A 22,651-nucleotide genomic window follows, 5' to 3' on the forward strand; every position below is an offset into this window, starting at 1 on the left:
GGCATTGATGTAGCAAAAGAGACTCCTTGCCCCAAAAACTTTACAAGCTAGACAGACAGAGGCACTACGGGTCAGAAAAGCAATAGAAATCAATTTGCTCAGGGTTCTGTCCATGGTATTGGCCACACAAGGCATTATTGCATCTCTGGCAGTAAATTCTGTGTCTCAGAAATCAATTTCTGGACACTATGTGGTTATGCTGGAGAGTTTTTGTTCCAGTTACCTTTGCCCTAGAGGGCTGGGTTATTCTTTGCAGGAAGAGAGCAAGAAGAGTGGTTCAATCGGATGATAATGCCCTGGAGTTCGGTCTCTGATGGGTGTCACACATTGTCACGATACAGAATAGCCCCCCCAAATTAAGAAGATACAACAGATCTGGATCACACTGCTTCTCTACTAATGAGGCCTCCAGCACGTTGCCCTGGCACACTTGAAGCTCAATTACTTATTTAAACATTATCAACAACAGTTTCAACTGTATCTTAACGCCTCTCCTCTGACAAGGGAAGTGGCAACATTTTTTAAACTATTTTTTTTTTACAAATGATAGCACAGCCTGGTTACCAGAGATACCTGTGGTTATAACATCAAGTTTTACAGCTTTTGCCAGAGAGCAGTCCTTTCTCTAATGGACTCTTAGAACAATTTAATTGTTCCCTTTGATGGATTTACATGTATGCATGCTAAAGGACAGAACTTCACAGAGCTCGCTTCTCACTGCGACTAAACAATCCAGAAGGAGGACTGCACTAAACTTTGCCCATGTGAGTGGCAGGCTTCACTCGTGACACTCACACATGACATTACAGAGTGTACCAGCCAGGGTAGAATATCTATAGGCTCTTCCCTCTGCATGTATTGTTCCTATGTAGCAACAAGTGACAGTTTGAAAGCAACACAAAAATGTGCTCTTCCCAGATTCCCTAGCCTATTCTTGCAGCTACCTTCAGCAAGCAGAATGGCTCAGGTAGCAACACACATTTCAGACTTAAAGCCGAGAATCTGTTCTTGTATGTCTTTGGCATGTCATACCGGAGCTCTGAATGTTGACAACTTGCATGGGTACAGCCTGCAGCTGCATCCCGCATATTCTGATCCTCTTTCAAACTCTTAATACAATAGGGTCTCAAATACATTGTGAGCAGAAGAAAACAACCCCCCTCCACATTCTATTTTGGTATGTTGAGCCTAAAGTCTATTGGCTGGGAGCTGTCATCAGACATGACCATATGTTACTCAATGGTATTACAAGTAAATCCTAATTGAGTGCAAATTATGAAGATTAAAGTCACCTCAGATTTAGCTGTATTATGTTGAGGCAAATGTATTTCAAAGCCCTGTTTAAAATGCTGGCAATTCTCAGCATGGAAATTAACAGCCTGTCATTACCTTGGATTTTATGAGCTGTTCTAAATGTCTGGAGTTCCTTATTTGGAGCCCTTAGTCATAGAATGTAAGAACAGTGCTTTACAGCTCAGACTGAAAAACACTAAAGACAATGTATTGTCAACAACTTTTGAAAAAGATATTAAATATTGATACAGCTAAGTCACTGAGGAATCTCCCGGTATAAGCTTTTCATAAATAATGGTGAAAGACTGGGTGACTGTTGTTCTAATTGTGGTTAAAATCAAAGTTTTGCATTTAAGCAATCCACTGTCAGGATAAGCTAGGATCAGTTTATAAGAGGCAATGCATTACCTTTTAGAAATAAAAAACTGCCAGAAAGATTTTCCTTGATGATTGAAGTTTATTACTGTTTCATAAGAGGGCTGTGAAGTGATGAGGAGCTGAACTTCCTCTATTGGTGCACTTGGGATGATGCACCCTATTTTAATGAGATTAAGGGTTTAATGCAGATAAAAGATTTGTATCTGTTCAGTGCACCTGGATTCAACACAAGGATTTCAGTGTGATTCACAAACGGAGAGTCATTGGAGAACTACGTTCGCCTTGATCGATAAGAGCTTCTAACTTCTTTCTTTCTTTTCTATTCCAATACAAGGACAAAATGAGCAGGATGCATTTCTTGCTGTTTTCAGCACTGATCATGTGCAGCATATCTGCTGAGGAAATCTTTCAGCCAACTCTAGTGCTGGACATGGCTAAAGTCCTTCTGGATAACTATTGCTATCCTGAAAACCTAGTGGGAATGCAAGAAGCCATTGAACAAGCAATCAAGAGTGGGGAGATCCTGGACATCTCAGATCCAAAAATGCTGGCCAGTGTCTTGACAGCTGGAGTGCAGGGTGCTCTGAATGACCCAAGACTGGTGATTTCCTATGAGCCATCACCGCACGCAGCTCCCAAACAAGAAGCCGAGGCTTCCCCGACTCGTGAACAACTCCTGAGTCTTATTGAGCATGTGGTCATGTATGACAAGCTGGAGGGCAATGTTGGCTACCTAAGGATTGATTATATCATAGGACAAGAAGTTGTGGAGAAAGTTGGAGCCTTTCTCGTAGACAAGGTGTGGAAGACGCTGATAGAGACATCTGCCCTGGTTATAGATCTTCGTCATAGCACTGGGGGACAGATTTCTGGCCTCCCCTTCATCATCTCCTACTTGCATGAAGCAGACAAGATGCTGCATGTTGAGACTGTGTACAATCGGCCCTCCAACACCACCACAGAGATATGGACACTGCCAAAGGTGTTGGGAGAGAGGTACAGCAAAGACAAGGATGTGATTGTTTTGATCAGCCACCACACCACAGGAGTGGCTGAAGATGTGGCTTACATCCTCAAGCACATGAACAGGGCTATCGCTGTCGGGGAGAAGACAGCTGGGGGGTCACTGGATATCCAGAAGCTGCGTATTGGCCCCTCCAATTTCTATATGATGATTCCTGTGTCACGATCTGTGAGCCCCTTGAGTGGGGGTGGACAGAGCTGGGAGGTGAGTGGGGTGATGCCGTGTGTGGCTACTGAGGCAGAGCAAGCCTTACAGAAAGCCTTGGACATCCTGGCAGTGCGCAGAGCAGTTCCTGGCACCCTAAGCCGCCTCACAAACATATTAAAGGACTATTATAGCTTAGTGGAACGGGTGCCCACACTACTGCGGCGCCTTGTCACCTCAGACTTATCTTCTGTGCAGTCATCAGAGGACCTGGCCACCAAGCTCAACACTGAGATGCAGACCTTGTCTGAAGACCCCCGCCTGTTGGTCAGAGTCATGATGCCAGGTGAAACCGCTGCCCCCACTGCTGAGAAGCCAATTGCAGTGGCAGCCAACTTACCAGACAACGAGCAACTGCTCCATGCCTTGGTGGATACTGTCTTCAAGGTGGCAGTGTTACCAGGCAATGTTGGCTACATGCGCTTTGACGAGTTTGCAGATGCCTCTGTGCTTGCTAAGCTGGGGCCTTACATTGTCCACAAAGTGTGGGAGCCCCTCCAAAATACAGAGAACTTAATCATGGATCTACGTTACAACCCTGGGGGCCCTTCCTCCTCTGCTGTGCCTGTGCTACTCTCTTATTTCCAAGATCCTGCTGCTGGTCCTGTCCATCTCTTCACGACCTATGACAGACGCACCAACCACACACAGGAGCACAACAGCCAGGCAGAACTGCTGGGCCAGCCCTACGGGGCAAAACGTGGCATCTACCTGCTCACCAGCCACCACACTGCTACAGCTGCTGAGGAGTTTGCTTACCTCATGCAGTCCCTGGGCCGTGCCACGCTGATTGGTGAGATCACAGCAGGAAGCCTCTCGCACACCCGTACCTTCCCTCTGCTGCAGCCCGAGCAGGGAATAACCCGTGGCCTTACTATCACAGTTCCTGTTATCACCTTCATTGACAACCATGGCGAAAGCTGGATGGGTGGAGGAGTTGTGCCTGATGCCATAGTGTTGGCTGAGGATGCACTGGAGAAGGCTGAAGAGGTGTTAGCTTTCCACAAGAACATGGGAATACTTTTGGAGGGTACTGGGCAACTCCTAGAGGCTCACTATGCCATCCCAGAAGTGGCTGGCAAAGCCAGTGCTATGCTCAGGACCAAACGGGCACAAGGGGGGTATCGGTCAGCTGTCGACGTTGAGACATTGGCTTCCCAGCTTACCAGTGACTTGCAGGAGGCCTCAGGGGACCATCGGCTTCATGTCTTCCACAGCCATGTGGAACCAACACCAGAAGAACAGGTTCCCAGCATGATTCCCAGCCCTGAGGAGCTGAGCTACATCATTGAGGCACTTTTCAAAATTGAGGTATTGCCAGACAACCTGGGCTACCTTCGCTTTGATATGATGGCTGAAGCAGAAGCAGTGAAGGCAATTGGGCCCCAGCTGGTGCAGATGGTATGGAACAAACTGGTGGACACAGATGCCATGATTATTGACATGAGGTACAACACAGGGGGCTACTCCACTGCCATCCCAATACTTTGTTCCTACTTCTTTGAGCCTGAGCCTCGGCAACACCTCTACACTGTCTTCGATCGCAGTACCTCCCGCAGCACGGAGGTGTGGACGCTCCCCCAAGTCGCTGGCAAGAGATATGGCTCCCTCAAGGACATCTACATCCTAACAAGCCATATGAGTGGCTCAGCAGCTGAAGCTTTCACTCGCTCTATGAAGGATCTACACCGAGCCACAGTTATTGGTGAGCCCACAGTAGGTGGCTCCCTCTCAGTGGGTATTTACCGTGTTGGTAACAGTTCCCTATATGCCTCCATTCCCAGCCAAGTGGTGCTCAGCCCTGTCACCGGAAAAGTCTGGAGTGTGTCTGGGGTGGAGCCACACATCACTGTCCAGGCCAGCGAAGCCATGGCTGTAGCTCAACACATTGCCAACCTGCGTGCCCAGGTGCCACAGACGCTGCAAACTGTAGGCAAGCTTGTGGCAGATAATTATGCCTTTGTGGATGTTGGGACTGTTATAGCATCCAATCTCACCAAGAACATCAACAAAGACAGTTATAAAAGGATTAATACAGAAGAGGAGCTGGCCAGGAAGGTGACTGCCAACTTGCAAGCTCTTTCTCATGATGAGCATCTGAAATTACTCTACATCCCTGAACATGCCAAGGACAACATTCCTGGGATCATGCCAAAACAGGTACACTTCTCTTGCAGCCAGCTATACTGATGCCAGCTAGAATGGAACCACTAAGTTAGATGCCTTATCTTGTTTCTAGCCCATATCATATATCCTACAGGATTTATCTGTACCCAGAAGGAGAAGCCAGTGCTTGAGTGGGTTTTGGAGGCTGAGTGCTCTCTGACACTGGGGCAAGTCAGGGTAGTAGCCCGTGGTAGTAAATGGTAGTTCTGGATGCATGCATTCTGCAACGACTGCTGGCTTTGAATCTCTTTCAGTTGCCATCTGCCACAAGCAAGCATGCAGGGCTTCACAGTTAGAGGATAGATAAGTCGTTGCCTCTGTGATCTCCTCTCTTTCAGTGCCATGGATTTTCAAGCTCTAATAAATTAATGCAGAAACCCACTAGTTACAAATCGAATTTGTAATTTAAGAAAAGTTCGCTTGGACCAGAGTAAATGCATACCCTCACAAAACAAGTCTCATACCTTTTAATGGATTTTTCTGTATAAAATTCTGTACCTGATTTCTGTTACACCAGAATAACAAGCAACTCCTTCAGTAGTGACAGTGGAAAGTTGTTCTGATTGTATCTCATGCTCAGCATCATGCAGTTTCCCAGTGACCTAGAAATACTTTGGTAGAAGTATCTGGGTGGAAGTTAGGTGACCCGAGGGAGAAATTGATTTTTAATAATCTACTTTTGCCCTTGCTGTGTGGTTTGCATAACAGTCTGTGCTTTGTTCTGAGCCTGGGTATTTATTCACTGGTCTGCCTTGGCAATGTTTCTTGTTCATTGTTGTGCTGCAGGGAGCTCCCAGGAGCACTTGTTAAAATTCCATCTTCAAATTAAAGGGAGAGTTAGGATAACCTGATCCCTTTCTTGGATGGAGTTAGCTCCTTTCTGGCTACTGCTCTAGCATGGCTATCAGAGACTTCTTTTCTTCAGGGACTCATAAAATTACTTTTTGAAGAGAATGCCTTTGCAAGGAACCAGAATGTACCAAGTGTCAGGTAACTATTAAATGTTTCCTGGGGGAGGAAATCTGTGGGCTTCCACCCCCTGAAGGTTTTGGGATGCATGATTTAAAGTGGGCATGACCTTTGTGGTATTATCGCCAACGCTAAGGTCAAGGATAAAGTCTAAGCACTGCCAGGGGAGGGCATTATCTTCAAGTTTGTTAACGTAGAGATGCTGGCCCCACTTTTGCCTCTAAGCTTAAAGGGAAATAATTAAAGGAGTTTTCTATTATATCACTTTCTTTCCCCCCTACATTTGTTGGGTGTAGAAAACTTCACTCTAAAGATGTTTTTGACAGAGCTCCCTGCTAAATTATTAGGAACGTGTCAGTAGTGATACATCATAATTTCTCCCCATTCCATGAAGTAGGCTTATCTTGCAAATCAGTCACTGTCTTCACTGAAGGCCATTAAAGGATATTACTGGCTATTTTTACTTGTTAAAACCTTACTTTTTGATTCAGATCTTCAATGTCAAGAACAGGATGTACAGGACAAATATCTTTGTTGTCAAAGATATTTTGCCATCTTGTGAAATTCTGATCCTGATAGAGCTGGTGAGGGAATGCCATTATACTAATTAATGCCTCTGTTTACCTTGTCAAGCAAAATGGTTGGAAGAGGTCAGGGGTACATCCATAAGAAGGAAATCACATCAATCTGGATGAAAATCAGGACAAATGTGAAATTTTTTCAGGGAGAAGTATGTATAAATAGCAGAGGTGAAGCATGGGTCTCCTGTGAGGCTAGAATAGTTTCCAAAGGTGTGTATGTTCCCTCGTAGTACTTGAGGAAACTGGGAGGCAGAGAGACAAGAGAGCAGTGTTAAGATATTTTAAGGTGAAAGAGGGTGAGTAAACAAAGACACTGATGTCAGTGGAGTAAAGGCTTTTCCTTGTAATAGAGGTAAAAGAAAATTCACCTAGTCCATCGAGCACTGGTCTGAAAGAGTACCTTCATCTCCTGCCTTGCTTTTGCAGGGCCAAGAGGGATGTTTTCTGTGGAACATTTCAGGAATACCCACTACCAATACCCCAGAGAGCAAATGCCTTAAGATTACAGTGAAGCTTACACAATGACACTAATTGTATTTGTGAATTTTCGTATTTTTTTACAGCCCTGTACATGGGCATAGTGGGTCTTTTAATCTCTATCACATTTACTTCTTAAAAACCTAAGAGCTAGTTTTTCTCTTGTGCCACCTACCTGCCAAGCCACGCTTTCCTTTGACAGTGGGATTTTCTTGATAATGACCTTGACAGTGAAGCAGATCCAACACAATTAAATGAAAGTGATGATGAATAACTGCAGAAAGGATGGGATGGGACATAGGAGACAGACAAGTGAAATGCATGTAGACCTTTGCATCTGCTACACTAGAGTAGTTGCTGAAGCATAATATAGGGTAGTGAATATGTGTCCTCTGTGACAGCAGCAAGGTCACTGCTAGCCTGCGTTGTTTGCTGCATAAATGCCACTTTCCAAAGTCAGACTTCCCAGAGGCAAATGTTGTATTATTTTTGTGATTCATAAAATAGCATTTTGCTTGTAAGGCAGAGCTCTGTGAATTTGCTGATGCACAGTTCAATAATCCCTGCTTCTTATTCTTCTGTTTGCCTCTCTCTTCTTCCAGTCATGTCTTCCTTTACATACTGGAACATTTGTGTTCATGAATATCTGAATATTGTAAACTACCTATGGAAGAACTGCTGCCTGATTTTGGCAAATGTGTTAAGTCAGTTTTAAGTGACAAGAGTCTTCCCGAGCGACTCTTCTGGCCCCTTGATAATGCCCAAATACATTCAATGCAGTCTTGACACCTACGAGAATTTTCATATTCATGTTTTAGATTAGCTGCTGAAAATGATGATCAGAGTAAAAGGCAAAAAGGAATCCTTTATAAGGATAAATTATTCCTGCATTTGAAGTCCTCTTTCCCCAGATAAATAATATGTATCTATGGCAGAGAATTGCCTCCTTGCTGAAGGAGGCAGTATTTGAAGATGTTTCGACAGAAAGTACTATAATTTGCTTATTTTCCTTTGTTAATAAATGAAAACAAAATTCTTAGTCTCAAAGTATCAAGGTAGATAATCAAACTGCTACATCTATTGCTGACAGGTGGGAAAAATTTGTTGTGGCTCATACAATGCTGGTTTATATCAACATAACCATAGTAAAGTCAGTGGAACTGTACAAGTTTGTGCAAGTGAAAAAAAGTCGTGTTTAACTCTCATTGACTATTCACCTTTTGTAATTCATGCTTGCTTCTTGTACTTGATGCAGAAAAGAATATGACACTTTGTTAATCACTTTTGTTCTTTTTCTAGTACCTTTCATCTTCTGATCCTGATACTCAAGCTCAAGACAGCTATGTTGGCAGTTAAAATCCCACCAAAGAGAACCAATTGTGCTCTTTTTTTTCCATTGTCATTAATGCTACAGTAAGCTTGGCCATCGGCTTTAAGTATTTTCAATGGGCTTTGGATGAAAATCTGAATTTAGCCATGAGCTGTGTTTTCAAATTTTCCTTTCAGATGTAATCTTCCAGGGCATTGACTAGGAAATAACTGCCCACTGGCTTGCAATGAGTAGGTTATAGGCTGTGCATTGTTAAGAGCAGACTTAGAGACTGCTGTGCAGTGCCACCCTTTGTGGGGGGCAAGTACAGCCTCTTGCTCTGCCCTGCACTCCCTCAAATGGGGACTGAGAGCTTTAAATAATCTCTTTTAATCCCTTCCAGAGCACCATCCCAGAGGGTTTCAGTGTTTGTTTGTGGTTACCCCCTGATCCCAGCTACCTTGGTGCAATGGAGGGCAGGATTAGAATTCAAAGCTACAGTTCTGGTAAAACTGGAGAAATGATCTGTGAAAGGCAGGATGAGGTTAAATAAGAACACATGCAGGGTTCTTACACAGTTTCTAGGGGGATAGCAGTAGACTGCGCAGCTCTGGGACAAAAACAGTTTGTTTAGGGGGAGTTCTGTAAAAACCTATATGGGTTCTTCAGACTTCATAAGCTGAACAAGTCAAAAGAGTCAAGCTGTCGCAGTAAAAAAAAGTAAAAGTCATCAAACTGGAGTGGATAAGGAGGAATATAATCAGTAAGTCTTCGCATACATTCAACTCTAAAGAAAATTCAGCTAGAGCATACTTTGCACAGTCTTGGGCAATGCTTTTCTGGAAAGCTATGGCTCAATCGGGAAGAAAGTGGAACAGGAGTAGGGAGAGGATTGAATAAGAGTCATCTTGACAAAGTTTAAAAGATTTGTTTATTCCAGAGAGAAAAAAACTGAAAAGAGACATGAAAACAGTCTTCAGATGCATAAGACACTGTTTTAAATATGAAGAGAATAATCTGTCCCCTTGTTCATGTTCATAAATAGGCCAAGAAGTAATGCACTTAAATGACAGAAAGTAGTGTACTTAGACTGTTTACGCTAGATGTTAAAAACATCTTTGTCAGAGTAAGGCTAGTGACGTACTACAGTGGATTGCCTGGAAATCACCCAGTGATATGGGTGTTTTTAAGAGCAAGTGAGAATCATCTGTCGGGGATATAGCTGATCCTGCTCACTCGCTGAGTTGGGGGACCTCTTAGGATGGACAGTTCCATTCCAGCCTGTGAGAACCCAAACGTTACTCCAAGAAAGGAGCAACATTGCCACCCAGCCCCCAAGATCTCGTGATTCTTAAATCAATCTCAGGACTTGCAATGGCTCACAGGTGTTGGATAATAATAGTTTAACAGCTGATTGTTGACAGCACTAGCAACCTTAATGGAAGTCAGAGTGACATTACAATGATCAGCACAAAACCAGCTATGAAAATAGTTTCCATCTAAATAGACAAAAAAGCTTAGGGGAGAGGTGAGAGGGTGGAAAAGAGAGAAGAAAGACACAGTTGGAGAAGAGGTTTGCCCATGGTTGAGGTATATGTCAGTAGCAGAAACAGGGATGAAATTCCATGCATGCATCCCAGAGCAGCAGGTCCTGTTTTGTGTCACATCACTTGCTCGAGTTAGGCCACTCACTTGTGGAAGGAGACTGCAGAATAGAGCTGGGGACCCTATATAGTTAATGAAAAACAATTCTTCCTTGGCTGAAGTGATGTTAGTCTGGAGGCCCTTTAGTCTAGCCACATTGCTTATAGTGTTCTTACTAAGGCACCTGAGGGCTTATATTTAAGTTCAAGTCATTTATATGTAAACATTGCATGACTGAGCAACAGGATCTTACTTTCAGCTGCATCCTGTCCCAGCTTGTCCTTGACCTGCAGAGCCCTGCCTTACAAAGGAGAGAGTGCGATTGCTCTCTGACGCTGGACTTGTCTCCTTAGGGACAAGCAGCACATGGCCCATGTGCCAGTGGCATGAACCTGCAGTTTTCCAGGTCTCTGCTCCCTACTGTCAGTACCAGCCTCCTCCCTGCTTTTGCTTAAAAATTAGGAGGCTTTCCTCACCCCACCCGAAGTACCTTCTGAGTGGTTTTCATTTGACTTCTCGTACAAGATCCTTTAGAATATATGTATTGTCATAACTTTACCTGCAACCATGAAGATGAGTTTCTGAGGTCCTTGCATATTAATTTACCCTATGAAACCTGAGGCTTTAAGTGTGAATTCCCCACTTTGAAATCTGTAATGAATTTCCAAGAGTTAGTAACACTGCTAGCAAGTGCTGAAGTCCTCAGTAAACAAAGATGTGATGCAGCCCAGTAAAAGAACAAGTGGGAGAAAAAATTATCAGATGTAGAGAGGTTATTCTTTATCAACATACTTATGGGTATGCATCTAGCATTTATTGTTGGAGACAGAGCTAAGAAATCTGTTCAGCTAAAATATCATTAGTAAGTGGCTGAGAATAACACATCAGTTTTATTTGTAAATGTTACCAATGAGTGATGACTTTTTTCTCCTGGGGGGACCGGTACCTCTGAACTAGATATAAGCTCTGTCAGAACAATGCAATGCATGCTGGATATATTCTTCGAAACTGTGATTTGTTAATCAAAGTACAGTGGGCAGATCAAGTAGCATAGCTGTCACTGGGAAGTGGATTGGAAATGACAAACTAGTGCTGGACTGATGTGTTTACAGTCCAGAAACAACGGTTATTTTCACAAGGTATAGTGAGAAAGAAGGGTACAAAAAAGGACTCCATGGAGTTTGCTCTTACCATCACATCAACAACTGATGGCCAACAGGGCTATTAAATTAACATTTGAATTTTTGGCAGTTTTGGCATACAGAAGGCATTGAATGATGAAGCAGCCCAGGGCGGATGGAAGTCTGAGATGGTGGGTATTTTTCCCCCAGGTAAAAGTAGAGTGCTCAAGCTGTGTCAAATACAGCTGCACTGACTTTGGAAACCCACTTTCTGCTATGACAGACCTGCTTTTGGTAGGAGTGCAGCCCCAGGCCAGAGCACTGTATGCAGGGCAGGAGGGTTCCTGACTCCTCTACAGTTGCTGAAAGACCAGATTCCTCCCCAGTTGTGCAGCATATTGCAGGTTGAGAGAGCACACGCCTGACTCCTTTCGGGTGTAAAAGAATGGAGTATGTGGGGCTGAGCTATGGCAGAGGGCAACTGATTAAAAAGCAAGCATAAAAATATTCAGCAACCCTGAGGAGAACAGGCCAAATTGTTGAAGATCACATAAGTAATATATATCCCAAAGCCTTATTTCCTTAAGCTGAAAGAGAGTCTTCCATTTTCAGAGACATACATGGAAAACAGAAGTTTGGCAACAGGAGCAGGCTATGTCTCAATGTGCGTAGGGGTTACTAGGATAACTTTATTAATTGGCCACACATTGCTGTTAAAAATATGTCTGCTGTTTAATAACATAAACAAAAAAAAAATGAAATTAAGCACAGCCTAACACGTGAAACTCCAGGCACGTGGCCACTATGTAAGAGATTTAACACATCTACCTCATGAGAATTCTAGCACATGCCCAACACATCAGACTCCTCACTATCCTAGGGACAGGCTCATTAAGAGGGGATGGGACCAATCTCACCTGTAGCCAGCAGCTCTTTATCAGCTGAGACTAATCAAGAGATTATAAAATTCCCAAGTGCCTTATTTAGAAAGAAGTGCTAAAGGAAATATGTAGGCTTGGGTAGCAGGCATGGGATAATAGCCTATGCTGTGGGCTGGGGGATGGTTCTTGTAGCCTTCTCAGCCTTTTTGGTTCAAGGAAATGCCTGTATTTTTGAAAAATAAGCTAACCCCCAGCAAATACATACCAGACTCGGGGCATGTTATTGATGCACGCTATACTGGGCAAACAAGGCAACAGCCAATGTTATCCTGTGTTCAGTATACAAAAATCTTAATACCATTCATTATGTTCTCCAGACTTTGTCACATTCCTAACGTATTTCCTACCTGGACTAAACTTGACCCACATAATATTTTTTAAATCTTGTGCCAAGGTGTCAGTGCCAGTAAATTATTTGTTTTGTTTTTCCAAACTCTTTCAGATCCCTTCCCCAGAAATATTTGAAGATCTGATTAAATTTTCATTCCACACAAATGTATTTGAAAACAACATCGGCTATCTGAGATTTGATATGTTTGGAGACTGTGAACTTCTAACCCAGGTGTCCGACCTACTGGTAGAGCATGTTTGGAAGAAAATTGTTCACACAGATGCATTAATCATAGACATGAGGTAAACCTTTGAATGGCAAATAACCAAAGCTCTTTCAAAACAGCATTTTATTTTTAACCATGAATTAGCTTTACATGGCTTTCTCTCCTGTTTACAGGCTAACATTGCTGGGAGTAAATGAGGAAAGGAAAACAGCCAAGGAAAACAATAACAGTCTGAAAGTATATCTCAAGATAAATTGTATTATCACTTGAGATGTTTAGAACTAAATAAGCAAATTTAGGGAATATGTTGCGGAACATAATCCTGGATGCCACATCTGTTTTCTTTCCCTGATTTCTTCCTAATCTAATTCTGCGTATGCCTTTTATTAATTATGTATATATGTGTATTTATATGTGTATATATGTCTTAATTAAATCCTTTATTGTGGGCAGTGGACAGGTGATTGAACAGTCAAAAAACCAGACCATGTGTAAGATTGTGTTACGTCTAATTTGCCATATCTGCAGTGGTAAACTGTCCTGGACAATCAGCCCTGTACAGAATGACCCTGGTGCACAGAGCACAAAGGTGACTTAAAGGCACTGCAGCACTCCTAGAATGTGCTGCAGCAAGCTACAGCATCACATACCTGCTCTCAACTTAGGATTCTGCCAGATACTCGTGTGTCAACAATGCTGCAGATCTTTTTGAGCCAGAAGATGGCATCTGTTTGTTGCCAGCTATCCCTCTGTCTTTCCCCAGTTCACTCCCAAGCTAAAACTCTTATTGGGGCCAGGGGAAATAAAACAGCAAAGATGAAATAATGTCCCAGGTACCAAACAGTCTCATTATAGTTCTTTACTTGGGCTGCTTTGAGTTTTTCATATTTAATGAATTTCAAGCCCTTTGAGTGCACGCAGAAGACCCAGTCTCTGAAAGCATATGACAGAGAACCCCAAACCTTTTATCTTTTAAAATTCTCCCTGAACCAATCTTACTATTTTATGGCAAGGCTGATAATTTCAATTTTGCATGGGATTAACAATGAATAATGTTTCACATGTTAGAAGTCCCCCTCTCTGGAACAGCTGAGCCACTCTTGAACTTCGTATTTTGGTAATTTCAATTTTGCATGGGATTAGCCATAACGCATAATGGCTCTCACCTTCGTAGTTCCCTTTTGCGGAACAGCTGTGCCACTCACAAGCTTCATATTTTTCCCTTCATGGCATCGAGAAGAGACACTGATAAACTAACCAGCTGCCCTTATGTCACACAAGAAGTCTGTAATGAAGTGCTTGCCTCTGAAAGTTAAGCTAAAACTCTATGAATTACTCAGTCATTACTGACAAAAGTTTGTGCAGTTTCACTGTCTGCGAGAGAGTTCTAGGCAGAGGTGTCCAGCCTTGCTCTGGCTGCCCGCTTGCCACTCACTTTGCTGGAAACTCAGCTCTGCCAGGTCTCGCTGCCTCCAGGGCTGTGCAGCAGCATCAGGACCTTCTGGCAGCACAGCTCTACCTGCGACACACTGAAGGGGTTTATTTCAGTTCTAGCCAGTCCCAGTGTGAGTCTAGTGTACAGCTCCCAAATGCAGAAAAAAAAGAGGTAACTTCATTCTATGATTCTATGATTCATTCTTGAGAAGAGAGGCCTCCTGGATTGTCTAATCCTGTTCTGGAGGTGAAAAAAAATCTTAGCTATGGACAGGACTGAACAAAACTCATTTTCTAGCAGGTTTTTGGTGGAACGTCTGTGCCAGGCACCCTTAACAACACCTACAGGAAAGCACTATATCTATCTCCTACTAGTGAGCAAAGTATAAACATTTCCAGTGCTATATGTGCTCTACTATTAGTGAAAAGTGACAGATGAAAAATAATTTGGTATTCCATTTTGCATATTCGTAGCAGGAGTTCTCCAATGACTCAAGATCTTCAGTGAATTTAATCTGCAGAAACTGGCATGAAATTAAACCACAACCAAGGTTTTCAAACATTTGTCCTAAATGAAGCAGCTAACACAATCTTTAGGCACGAAAACAAATGGACTGATCTTACAAAGTGCCAAACATTGTGTGCAGCAGGAAATACAAACATGGCAGTTGTACAAATACATATTGCTTAAATTGGGCTCTATATATTAGGGTTCAGAGATTTACTCATGCTGCCTATGTCAGTAACAGCATGGGTTATTCAGAGTAGAAGAATAACAAGAACCTGGTGTTTCTCTGCAGATTAAGAGTCTTTGCTTACTTTCTGAATTTTTTCCAGGTTGAATCAAGAGAAAAATAGACACATTTCGTTTTATGTTTGCTTTTGAGGTCAGTTGTTGGGCAATAACAATCCAAGACTCTTAGGCAGAATTTTGTTTCTCCAATAAATGTGCAAATGCTGGTAGGGGAGAATGAATGTAAATGCATCAAAATGCAGTCACAGGCCCTTTCAGTACTGATGTTATGGAATAATACTTGGAAGGGAGATATACTGTCTGCCACAAATTTTCAATTGTTTCCTTAATATTTATAATTTTTGAAAAGGTACAATATTGGAGGCTCCACCACTTCTGTAGAAATCCTATGCTCATACTTCTTTGATGAAGGACACAAAATTCTCTTGGACAAAGTTTATGACAGACCCAGTAACTCAGTAAAGGAAGTATGGACCCAGCAACAGCTCAAAGGTAAAATGACAATTCCTTTTTAGAGTAGCTTGTCATCTCAGATGTCTCTCCTTGTGTATTTTAAAGTGATCCATTAGACACCATAATTCATTTGTTGAAAGTACCTGCCACGATTAGCTCAAGCTGTGTGAGGAACGTAAAACCAAAAATGTGCATTTCAGCCTCAATGGCATCTCTAAATAACTGTTTATCGCTCATAGGACTGGGGTATGTTAGGTACAGAAGTTTATAAACTGGTTCCCAGAAGTTTATCTGAATATTGTGTGTAACAGTTGTCACCTGTTGCTTTTAAAAATTGCCAAAATTAAAAAGAAATTCTGTGCTGCCTAGATTTCTAGTAACATCTCTCCCAATACTGACATATAGTTTTATATGTAGTTCCTCTGGATCTTCGTTGGATCTTAGGAAGAAGTTCTTCAGTACAAAGGTGGCAAGACTCTGGAATAAAGTGCCCAGAGCGGTTGTGGATGCCCCCTCCCTTGACATGTTCAAGGCCAGGTTGGATGAGGCCTTGAGCAGCCTGACCTAGTTGAGAGGTATCCCTGCCCGTGGCAGGGAGGTTGGATTAGATGATCTCCCAGGTCCCTTCCAACCTGTGATTCTGTGAATCTATGATTCTATGATTCCTCGCTTCCTACCTGCATAATCCACTATTTCAGTTGATGAAAACCCCCACAATAGTCCAGTTTGTCCAGAGAATGCAAGAGAGAAAGAAAAGTACTAAATTTTGCACATTTGAATGAGTTTGGAGCATTTAGCTATGTGTCATACACAACCCACACACCCTGCCCCCCAGTTCATGAAAGCTGAAAGAATGGTGCCACATGCAGAAACAGAGCTCTTCAGTGCTCATAAAGTGCCATTTAGAGAGCTAAAAAGCCTTAAATATCAAGTTTAATTCTTTTCCCCTTCAAAGCTAAGATGGTACCAAAAAAGGTGTCACAATGGCATCTGCAATTATTGGCTTGGAGCGTGCTGAAATGGTTAAACTTTGTCACAGGCTGCAGGGTCCATCTATTTTCCCAGGCAGTCAGAGGGATATGATTACTATGGACACATTCCAGTTCCCATCAAAGAGAACAGGCAGACTCATATTAACTTCAAAGGAGCTGGATCTGGTCCTGTATTATATGTATCTACTGTGAAATGGGTCTTCTAATGGATATTACATCTATAGTGAAATGAGAAGAGCAAAGATGGTGTGAAAATTAATTACCATGCTATTGACCCCCCTCTCACAGTTTAGTATGGGAATTATATGTTATACTGTAACTTACTTAAAGAATGACATTTTTAGAGCAGTTTAGAGAAGTTTTCAAGTTACCATGTCCCAGTTATGACACGGTGGCCACTTTTTCAAGGGAACTAAGCTCTCAAAAAGTATCTGGCATGTACAGATATATTGAAAATAAGGTGCAAAATCCTCCTACTCCTATCAGCTGTTTATGTAAGAAAATGAGATAACTTGGCTCAGGTCCTAATAATAAAGGGGCATTTGTTGAAGGGTTTGGGACAAAGGCCGTGCAACAGCTTCCATTTATATACTATAAAAAGCCTGTGGGAAATCACTATAATTATAATTTCATAAAATGCCGCCTGCATAGTTTGCAGGCCAAGCACTGACAGCCATGTTCCTAGAGATGACAGTGAAACTGAAGATACTGCTGGCTGAGCTTTGACTATTCCTGCAGGAGCAGTGAAAAAAGTTGCTTTCCTCACCTCCATATCCCAGTCCTCTGTTGGGATCTAGAACTCCTGTAGAAGTCAAAGCCACAGAACAGGAAGCAGTAGTAACTATGAGCTGGCCTTCCAGCTGCTGGAGCTAATAAGCAGAAACTGATGGCACAAGAGTACCACATAGGGTGACAGTTTTTTTACAGTGTAGAGGCCGGGCTAATGTAAAAAGTGCCTTAATACTATCAATAGGTACAAAGTAAATTTCCAGATTTCTTTAGTTGTTAATAGCAGGTAGTGTGCTGTTATCTTGGCTTCTCTTGCTCCATTATGCAAATAAATCTCTGAAAACGGATGTATTTCTGATACTTTTTGTCCTATCTGACAGGGGAGAGGTATGGCTCTCAGAAGGGGCTAATTATCCTCACCAGTGCCATGACGGCTGGGGCTGCTGAAGAATTTGTGTACATAATGAAGAGACTGGGCAGAGCTCTCATCATTGGGGAACAGACCAGTGGTGGCTGCCACTCCCCACAGACATATCAAGTAGATGATACCAACTTCTACATAATCATCCCCACCTCCAGATCAGTCACCTCTGCAGAGAGCACTTCTTGGGAAGGGAAGGGGGTGCCTCCTCACATGGAAACACCAGCTGAAACAGCACTCATCAAAGCAAAGGAGACACTCAGCGCTCACCTGCACAGTTCTAGATAGCCCAGCAGGAGAACATGCTCCTACTTCTTAGGGAAATAAAGCTACCTCCCCAAATGTAAACCCTAGAAACCAAGTGGCATCTTCATTTCAGTGGTCAGTGATTGGTTCCCTGCACATAACTCAAAGTGACTCCCTTTTCAACATGCTGGATTTTTTACCCTGTTCTGTGGAATCCAGCTCTTTCTGGGCATAGCTTAGATACTTGGATAATCTACCAGGGTTTCTGGATGCCTCTCCTGTGGTCAAATGTAAATGTTAGTTGTTGCAGTGTCTGCTTTTTAAGACTTAGCTCCAAAACACAATATCCTTTGGTCCCTTAGAAACTCCCAGCTGTCAGTATTGAACGCATGTGAACCACCTCAAAGCATTTATGCAATGTTAGAAAAGGCATCTCTGCTCCTTTGAAAATTATGTACATTCCTACTTATACATCTTACAGAAGAATTAAGAGCAGTTGAGAGAGAATGTTTTCCAAACTGCAAGAGCTAAATTAAGTCTCTTCTCCATTTCATCATTTAGATAATAACCATTATAGTTACTAAAATAACCATTCTGTCTGTCAGGGCTGCCCAGAGTCATGGTATTTCTTAGGTATGTGTTCGCTTCTCCCCTGGTATCTGGCAGGGAGATGGGGAATGAGCAGGAGAAAGGCAGTGTGTTGACTCTTTCACCCCGTGCTCTAATCAACAGACTTGGGGCTAAAGGCTCAGACTTAAAGCTAAAAACAAACTGCTGTGGGTCCTGCCCCAAAGACAAAAAGAAAGCAAAGAAATATTCTTTTCACCCTGCTAACAAGCTACTTATTAAATAGTGTATTCCAGGGAAACTAACAGAATTATTGGCATGAGCTTAATCAATGCACAACATTCATAGACTTTCTTACAATTCTTATCTAAACATCTGTCTTAGTAATTATTTAGAAATTCATGTAACTAATGTAGATCTGAAAATTTCTCATTTCTACAAAATGCCAGCTGTATGGTAATTAAATCAGGAAATTGGTCCCCCAAAATTTAGTCAGCCTATAGAAGCTCCACATTGCTGTTTGCTTGCTCATTTGTAAGTTACTGCTGTCTTTATAAATTGAGTTTAAATATCTGACTGCAGAGAATCTCTCTCGGTATTTACAGGAAAATAATTTTAACAACCAAATAGACTTCCCCTCTTTTTTACTACTTGTTTTTCTTAGCAGCTGCCCTCAGTGTGATCACTAACCTGGATTCTTTGAGTCATTTTTGTGTTCTGATTTTTATGCACTAGCTAGCTGTTGAACTTCTCAGTGTTGTGGAAAATACCTAAATGAATTCTAACTCATACAGAATTTTGTGTAAAGTGATATGTATATGAAGAATATTAAATATTCTTAATATGGAAAAGACTGGAGTAGTCAATGAATGAGTAAACAACACTAATGTATTTCTTCTAATGTCTTTTAAGCTGCTTTAATATCTCAACGGTCCAGATATACTGCTTTGTTTTCCTAAACACAATCAGTTGTGCTGTCATATACAAACAATAGTAGTTAAAACTCAACATTTAAAAACTTTAGCCATCCATTCAAGGACAAAAAGCTATATCATATGGCCACAAACAGCAAATAATTTCTTCCCGTAGTAATATGGTACGTGCTTATGAACAACAAATATGTCTAGAAATCGGAATCCAGTTGGGAAAATGAACAATGAAGATGCGTTTGCTGGTGAGTCCATTTGAAGTCAATAGTGCTGTTAGTTCACTGAAGTGATCAATTTCATTGGAAAATTAATGTGCAACCTCGACAAACATTATTAATTCACAAAATATTATTTACTATTCCATAGGTCATCTAATGTCTAATTGGCATTGAAACTACCAGGTTTAACAAAGGCCAGTGTGTTAAAAAATAGTTTTTGACTGCCTTCACAACTTCTATGTCATATTCATTCCCATCTCCATGAGCTTAGAACCTGGGCACTGTGTCATGTAAATTGTGTTAGATTGTAATTTTTGCTCAGTGTAGGATACATGAAACATCTTTTTTTTGAAGACATTGAAAGAATCAGCTCTCATCTCAGAGTGGAGAAATAACGAGCAGGGTAGATTAACTACATCCTATCCTGTCTCACTTTAAAGGAGATAAATTCAGAACTGACAAAAAGGAAATAATACATGTAAAGGAGGGCCTGCGGGACTTACTGAGGCAAGTAACAGTGAACCTAGTGAGACTGTCCTGTTTAGAAGTACCAAACATTTCCATAACGTCTGGAGTTATGACAGGTTACAGAACTTTCCCTGAAACCTAAACCTGCGCTGTTAGAACTAAAGCATATTTCTATCATCTATGCAGTCAAGAACTTTCTTTTTTTCCCACAGCTGCTCTCTGCATGGATCTTCAACCTTCTACAGTGTCAAGGAGGGCACAGATCCTGAGCTTTATGTCCTATTTTGTACATATGTCTCCCAGGTTTGGCTCCACCTGGTGTTTTTGATGTTTCTAGTGACCACCAAAACTGCAAACTCAAACCAAATCATGACCACAGCACAGTGAGATCAACAGACCTCACAAAACTACAGATAGTAATTGTGTAGAAAATTACACTTCATCAAGAGGCTTGAACATCACAAAACTGTGAATGCAAGACAGTTATGGAAAATCCATGGTTTGTTGTTTAAATGAGAAACTTAGACAGAAGTTTTCTTCTGTTCACTTGCAGAAATACAGCCTGAACAACTAAGCTTGACAGCATCGTGTTATGTCCCTTTTCACTGATCTAGAAACAGATGTCATGAGAAACAGTAGTTTGATCAAAATGACACAGCAGTTGCTAGCAAAGATAGGAAAAGAACCAGTCAGCTGACTTAAAATTGTCTCCTCCTGTTTTAAAAAACAGAATCTTATTTCTTTTTTTCTTCCAAGCATTTTTGCTTGTAGAGAAGACACAGATCCCTGCTGTAAGACCACAGTTTTGCACTGGGAGAGCATGCCGTCCTTCATGAATTCCTTAAGTCCTTTCATTTCTTCATGAACCCCCTGCTCTAGTGGAGTGCTTTTCCTCCAGCAGGATTTCCTTTCATCTGCACCAGTTTAAATGTTCAGACTTGTAGACATAAGGGGAAAAAGCTTCCAGCATGACTCAATTATAGGAAGATTGTTTTTCTTTGTATCGTTAGGCTTCCTTCTGCCTGTGCAATACTTGGTTCACTCAGCTTTAATATGAGTATTTTCATTTAAAGAAATAAAATCTGCAGAAATTTTGGACAAGCCCCTTGGTTTATGTAACCCAGCTTAGATGAGACACTCAGTTAAACATGAGACACATAAAAGACATTCCCTTTGCCTGCATAAGGGGCTTTACACATGAGCTAATTTTACCCATAGGAAATCAAGTTCTAGTTCTGTCAGATTCTATGCTGATTTGCTCTGATGTCAGCATAGGTGTAGCAGGCAACAAGATGTCACATTGGTCATTTGTGTGTGTAAATAAGTCTTAGTTCACAAAGCACTTCAATAAAGTGTAAGACGCAATTTGTTGACTCAATTTTTATGCCAGCAGCCACCTACAAAGGAGCAAGGGCAGTACTGCATACGTTTGCCTGCAGTGTGATTTCCACGTTGCAAGAAGAAAATCCCAAATCTTTACATGCTAGGACCAAATCACATTATCGTTGAAGCTGGAAGAGGTGAGGACAGTGGCAGAAATAAAGCTTATTAAAAACCTCTCCTCTTCATTTTGCATTTTGAATCAGCTTTGCCACTTTTCATAACTGGTTCTCTTGCCTTTCTGTACACGGAAGGCATTTATATATTGCTTGTCAACACAGTATGTAAGTTGCTGTGGCTGAGATATGCCCACAAAGTAATTGGTAAGAGTTCTTACCCTCTTCATTTTTTCCCCCAAAGAAAACAACTCCATGACACAAAGGAAAGATCTCTCTGTAGCCTTGCTGCTTGCTTAAGCCTCGAACCATAAGCAGAGTGAAGTTTGGTGATTGGTAGGACCTCTAGGGATGTAGATCTAACACACCATTGGAAGAGGTTTTGACGTTCAGCAGCTGTTTATCTGAGGCTGATTTTTTACACTTTCTCAAGATCACTTAAATCAACACAAAATCAGTTAGAACATGTAACCAGTTAGATTTGGTACTGCTTCATTCTGATCTAAATGATACATCAGGTGTAGTGCACTGGAAAAAAAACAGGCCCTTGGAGCAGGGTAATGCTGAAGCGATGCGCCAACATAATACTGGGGAGCATTACACAGCTAGTCTTGTCTTTTTGTACAAGAAATCTGAAGCTAGGTTTCTAAGTATAAAACTGTTAAGAAAACACAGCGTTATTCAGTAAGTGCAGAAGAGAAAAGAGAACATTTTGCAGCAATGGTACCAAAAAATCTTTAGTCTTATTTATACTGGGCCAGGCTGATCTTAAAGTAATTGACGTAAATCAGGAGTAGCAACATCGAATTATTCTGGATTTGCACTGGAATAAATGAGATCATAATCTGGCCTAAACTAGTAATGGGAACTATAACTGTAACCACATATGAATGCAGTTACACCATGGAGTCCTTCACTACACTTTATGGACACTGACTTAACAGTAAACTGGCTGGTACCCAGATAAAACCAGATGGAGTAAAATTTGGCCCATTAAACCTCACTGTAAATATATTCCTTGCACAGTATATGTTATTGGACACAAAATAGAGATGGAAAGATTAGAAGGAAACCACATCATCCCCTACTCAATGCAAGGTTGTTCCCTGTGCTCCATGTTTCAAAGCTTTTGTTCATTTTGTTTTTTAATGACTCCGGTGAAAGAGCTTCCTCCACTGACCTTGGAAAGCTGTGTTACAATCCAACCAGACTTCCAGTCTCAGTTTATGTCTTCTGAACTCAAAGGCATAATGTACCAGTTTAATCACTTTATGTAGGGA

General features: G+C 41.7%; 1 protein-coding gene across 1 annotated transcript; it reads left to right on the forward strand.

Moving 5' to 3' along the window:
* The first annotated feature begins 2,050 nt into the window (after positions 1-2,050).
* On the forward strand, positions 2,051-17,735 carry RBP3 (retinol binding protein 3, interstitial). Its single transcript, XM_009877057.1, has 4 exons — positions 2,051-5,059; positions 12,550-12,740; positions 15,202-15,344; positions 17,407-17,735. Exons 1-4 carry the CDS (start codon positions 2,051-2,053, stop codon positions 17,733-17,735), a joined length of 3,672 nt encoding a protein of 1,223 aa, XP_009875359.1.
* The last annotated feature ends 4,916 nt before the right edge of the window (positions 17,736-22,651 follow it).

Source organism: Apaloderma vittatum, unplaced genomic scaffold, assembly GCF_000703405.1.
Source record: "Apaloderma vittatum isolate BGI_N311 unplaced genomic scaffold, ASM70340v1 scaffold44259, whole genome shotgun sequence".
Classification (NCBI taxonomy): domain Eukaryota; kingdom Metazoa; phylum Chordata; class Aves; order Trogoniformes; family Trogonidae; genus Apaloderma; species Apaloderma vittatum.

What these genes read in the sequence shown, in the direction of transcription:
- RBP3 (XM_009877057.1), top strand. Translation starts at nt 2,051, where the DNA reads ATGTGCAGCATATCTGCTGAGGAAATCTTTCAGCCAACTCTAGTGCTG. An exon ending in GCATTAATCATAGACATGAG is followed by an intron (nt 12,741 to 15,201) that starts GTAAACCTTTGA and finishes ATTTTTGAAAAG; the next exon opens with GTACAATATTGGAGGCTCCA. An exon ending in GACCCAGCAACAGCTCAAAG is followed by an intron (nt 15,345 to 17,406) that starts GTAAAATGACAA and finishes CCTATCTGACAG; the next exon opens with GGGAGAGGTATGGCTCTCAG.